Genomic DNA, 5,192 nt, shown 5'->3' on the forward strand with positions numbered 1-5,192 from the left:
AAAAAAAAAAACAATGTGCAATTTCAAAACAAGATGGTAGGACTGGGGATATAGCTCAGCGTCAGAAGCGCCTGCCTTGCAGGTACAAGGTACTGAGTTCAATTCCCAGTACCAAAAATCCCAATTAAACAAATAAACAAATCAAACAAGATGGTAGGAAAAGAACAATGGTTGTTGTTCACATACTCTGAAAAGAGAGTTAGAGGGAGGTGAGGGTCTCAGCCTGAGGGGAGGGGCTTCAAGTCAGGTGGGAGCTTCCCTGCTATATAGGAGTCAGGGTAAGGATCCTCTGTGAGGAGTGAGGAAATCCATGCCCCATGGCAACTTGAGATGGGGAATAGGGATGTGGCTAGCACTAACTTCTCCATGCTGTGGGGTAGGGTTTGGTGCTAATTGTGATGAGTGATTTTGTCCAAGAGGGAAAGCTTTAAGTGCACAGTAGGGAATTTCTAGATATTCCTAGAAGTTCAAGTGAGTACTATGAGACCTGAGGCAAAAACCAAGCAGGTAGTACAGAAGCATCTGTTCTTATGCATACTGGAAGAATAGACGAAGGTGAGGTGGCTGTGATATACTGCTAGAGACAGCAGCAGTATATATAGCTGTCATATGCATTAAAGACAACAGCTCCACAGAGTTCACAGGCAAAGGAATACTTTGGAGGTCAAATGAGTGGTTGAAAGGAAGTTTTATTTGAGTGGGTATTACAGAATTCGAGCTTGATCCATACATTCAGCATACAAATCCCAAGGAAGGGGTGTCATGCTGTCTCTGTCACTGCTTCATAGCAAATCAGAGAAACATGAAGCATATTTGGTGGAGGATTCAAGAAGCATTCAGCAGAGATAGTAGCAGGCAGCCTCTGGAGATAAGAGAACTCTCTGAAGGAGAGTCAGCAACCCAGGAAAGAGAGTGCTCTACATCACTGTTAGTGTGGGAGAGCACACGACATGATGATTGCCAGAGAATCGCTTCCACTTACATGTCTGGTCTCTGAAGTACAAAATTTTCCCTTTAGGGCTTGAGAAGTCAACTTGAGAGCAGCAGAAGTGAGAAGTGCATGATGTTCCTACAGTTAGGGATAGTGTGATAGCAAACTAAGAAGACCCAGCACCTAGAACACAAAACTCCAATTCCTTTTCTTTGTCGGCAGTCCAGAACCCCACAGAAAGGACAGCATGATGTAGCCTGTAACTCACTGTGTTTTCCTCAAGGAGGACAGGCTTTCTACAACTGCACCACTGTTGCTTCCTAGAGCACCAGTCTTACAGAGAGCTGCAGAAGCAGCTGTCCTTCAAACTAAGGAGAGATCTCTTCCCTGAGATGCTCACTCAATCTCCTTTTCTCTCCTCCAGGTGCGTGGTGCGTGGTGCGTGCAGCACAAGCCATCCTCCTCATACTTGTCCCTCTTGGGCCTAACCAGATTCATCATGCCTCGTGGTAACAAGAGCAAACGCCGTGCTCGTCAGAAACGCCCACAGGCCAGAGGTGATAATAAGGGTGGTGAGGATGCACAGGAAGCCGTGCCATCCACAGCAGAAGCCATGGCAGCAGAAGCAGAAGGGGAGGCAACAGCAGCTGTGGTAGGAGGAGAAGAACAAGAAGCGGAAAAGGAGCCTTCCTCTTCCCAGGACCCACGTGGTGCTGCTTCCTGCAGCCATTCCTCCACACCTCAGTGCAGACCACCATGTGCTAATGATCTTTCTGGTGCTGAAACTTGTGCCAGTTCTGACAAAGTTTCTGATTACAAGGGTGAGGAGAACATTTCTGTGGCTAGGCCCTGCGCTGAGCATTTCATGGAAGAACATCAGTACCAGGTTGAGATTTTGAAGTGGTTCATGCTCCAGAAATTTCATTTAAAGCAGACCTTTACCAGGGCAGAGATGATCGAGTCACTGAACCCGAGGTTCAGACATGATTTTCCTGAGTTATTCAAGCATGCCTGTGAGCATGTTGAGGTGATCTTCGCAGTTGAAGTGATAGAAGTGGAGTCCACTCATCACTCCTACAACCTTTTCAGCAAGCTGACCCTCCCCAACAGTGGGAGGATTCGCCCTGGCCGAGGCTACCCTAAGACCGGGCTGCTGATGAAAGTCCTCGCTGTGATCGTGATGAAGGACCACCGTGCTCCTGAGGAAGTCATTTGGACATTCCTGAAAAAGATGCAAGTGCACCCCAGCAAGAGGCACATGATGTTTGGAGATACCAAGAAGCTCCTCACCCAAGATTTCGTGAGGCTGAACTACCTGGTGTATCACCAAGTGCCTGGCAGTGATCCTGCGTGTCATGAGTTCCTGTGGGGCCCCGAAGCTCATGCCGAGACCAACAAAGAGAAAATCCTGAAGTTTTTCAAGAAGGTCAATAAGGTTTGTCCTACCTACTTCACATCTCTCTGTGAAGATGCCAAAAAAGAGGAGATAGAAAGATTCCATAGCCTGATTTCTTCCCAATCTTGCCCTACTGCCAATCCTAGGGCAGTTGCCAGGGCCACGTGCCCTGGTGCTCATCCCAAGAGTTTTGATATCTGAGTCTGTTGATCATACGGCTAAGCAAATGGGATTTACAATAGGGTGTTTTCTTGCAAATATTAAAGAACCCCACAGCAGAGGGTGATGCAGTGGAGAAAAAGTTTATAACATGTTCCTTTATTGCTTTTCTCATTGCTTTGGTTTTAGGAAATTAGATGTTTTAATATGTTTCTTGGAGAATTTGTAGAAGTTGCACTTAAATCTTTATTAGCTTTCATGTTTCTTGACTGTAATTTGGCAAATACTACTGATCGTGTACTTTTTGGCAAGCTTTGTGGTAGTGCACTGGTACTCAAGTGATGAAGACCCAGTCTCTGCCACTAGAATTTTTGAGCCTAGGTTCTGTAGTGTTTGAAGAAATTTGTTGAACTTCCTTTCTGACGTATATGTAACTTCGCAAGAAGGAAAATGTTGAGAATGTCGTTGAGACCAATGTGGTAAAAATTTCCCAAGGAAGAGTGTGGGACTTTGGAAACTACAGGTTTCTGGTGGGATATACTTTTCATTTAAGTTGTGTGGTGGACTAATGTTGGAGGTGCTGAGTTAATGCCATGCAGAATCCTTTAAATCTGTTCAGTTTACTATGACAAAACCCTATAGAATGGTGACTTGAAAACATCTTTATTTCTCACATTTCCTGTTTAGAAAATAGAATATTACTATATGGAATGTTCTTGCGAATGTTAAAGAACCCTACAGTATGCAGAGTAATACAGTGGAGTTAGATCCTGAAACATGATAAATTCTTGACTTTTGTTAGCGCTTTTGGTCTTTTTGTTAAATAAGTGAATATTTTATATGTGGTTTTGCCTTGTTCTAGGAAGTAGAAATAAAGTTTTGTTAATTATCTTTTATATTTTTTGAGTCTTATTTAACACACATTAATCAAACACATGGTTTTTGGCAAGACATATGGTAGTCCTGGATGTTCAAGTAAAGAAAACTTAGGTTGTGTTTTTCAAATTTTTGTGATGGGAGCTGCAGTGAGACTAGTATGTCATTAAACTACCCTCTTGGACTTTTACATAAGCTGCAGATCACAACACGGTACCCCTACTGGGCATGGTGGTGCATGCCTGTAATCCCAGGATTGGGAGGCTGAGCCAGGAGGATCGTTGTGAGTTCAAGGTCAGGCTGGACTACAAAGTGAGCTCAAGGCCAGCCTGAACTGCACAGGGAGACCCTGTCTCAGAAAGACAAAAACAAACAAACGAAAAAAACCACAGTACCCCACTCTCATATAATCATCTTCATCATATTATGTCCCGACACCTCACTTTCCAATACTTTAACCTTGGGTATTAGTGATTCTATATATGGTTTTTGGGGGTCTAGTAGTGAAGCAGAAGCATTCTCTAAATTACAGAGAGTTGATTGGGTAGTTCCTTTTCATTGTTTCTCATTGTTTTTGCCTCATGAGGGTACAGACTTAGGGAGAAAGGGAAGGGGAGGTATAGAAGGAATAGCAGAAGAGAGGGAGGGGGTGGAAGGAGGAGGGGGTGGAAGACGGAAGAGGAGAGTAGGGAAGTGAGAAATGATGGAAAGAAGCAGGTGTGGGGAGAAAGGAGGAAGAGGAAGGAAGTAGGGAGAGAAGGTGAGAGACAACTCTCCGTTCTCCTTTTACAGGGATATAAATTCCAAGGTGGGGACCCATTCTCACAAGTTCACGTATATGTAATTCCCAAAAGTCCCACCTCCAGATACCATCAAGTGCATCTCAGGTCTTCAGCACATGGGCTTGAACAGAAGTGTTAGAAGGCCAGTGTCAGTCCCTACATTATGAGAAACTGCTGGGAATTGTTTTAGGATTTTGGGCAAAGGAGATAAATTCCACCTAGGCAGGAATGGAAGGTGTTGCTTAGTTTCTGGTGTTGCCGAACAAAGTTTGAAAACCATGTTTACTATATTTTTTCCAAGAAGTGTCTGGGAAATGAGAATGGCAATCCTTTGAGGTAAGATACGGAGAAGTCAGAACCTTGGCAGTTTTTGTTTCCTTTGTGCCACTGGGGCTGAAATCCAGAGCCTTACCCATGCTGCACATGGGCATTTTATCTTAAATTGAAGAGCTAGGTCTCCTTGAGTAAGAAGGCCTTAACTGAGATTACTGTTAATGTACTTTGGCAAACTTTAAATGAGAGCAAGTCTTTTCAAAGGTATAGCAAATGTAAATAGAGATGCTTTTCATGGAAGGACCACTGGGAGGGATATGGAGACTTCTTCCTTGACATCAGTTCTAGGATGATGATTTCAGTTCAGTGTGGGTTAACATCCTATACTTAAAATGTGTTCTCATGAGGAGAATTTCCAGTATTACTTTCTAGTGATTTTTTAATCACTCAATGTCCTTCATATGAGAATATTCCATACTATGTGATAGCTTCAGATTTTGAAAAGAATTCCTGATGTGTTGACTAATTTTATCAGGGACGAAAAGGATTGGTAATATTACTGCCATTTTTAATATGTTGGACAAATATTTAAACATATTTTCCCTTCATCTTGTCCTGTATTGCATATGTAGATTATATAGTCCTATAAGATAGGGTTTACTAAATTTACATGGCAGATTATTAACCTGCAATTTTCACAAGTTCAGAAGACTGGTTGGTTTTTTTTTTTTTTTTTTTTTTTTTTCTCCGGTACCGGGAACCGAACTCACGACCT

At 43.0% G+C, this 5,192-nt stretch overlaps 1 protein-coding gene across 1 annotated transcript; it reads left to right on the forward strand.

The window, feature by feature from the left end:
- Positions 1-1,430: 1,430 nt before the first annotated feature.
- Positions 1,431-2,528, forward strand: LOC102028149 (melanoma-associated antigen B5-like). Its single transcript, XM_005414742.1, has one exon. The coding sequence runs from the start codon at positions 1,431-1,433 to the stop codon at positions 2,526-2,528; it is 1,098 nt and encodes a 365-aa protein (XP_005414799.1).
- The last annotated feature ends 2,664 nt before the right edge of the window (positions 2,529-5,192 follow it).

This window comes from Chinchilla lanigera, unplaced genomic scaffold (assembly GCF_000276665.1).
Source record: "Chinchilla lanigera isolate Chin_1 unplaced genomic scaffold, ChiLan1.0 scaffold00197, whole genome shotgun sequence".
Taxonomy (NCBI): domain Eukaryota; kingdom Metazoa; phylum Chordata; class Mammalia; order Rodentia; family Chinchillidae; genus Chinchilla; species Chinchilla lanigera.

What these genes read in the sequence shown, in the direction of transcription:
- LOC102028149 (XM_005414742.1), top strand. Translation starts at nt 1,431, where the DNA reads ATGCCTCGTGGTAACAAGAGCAAACGCCGTGCTCGTCAGAAACGCCCA.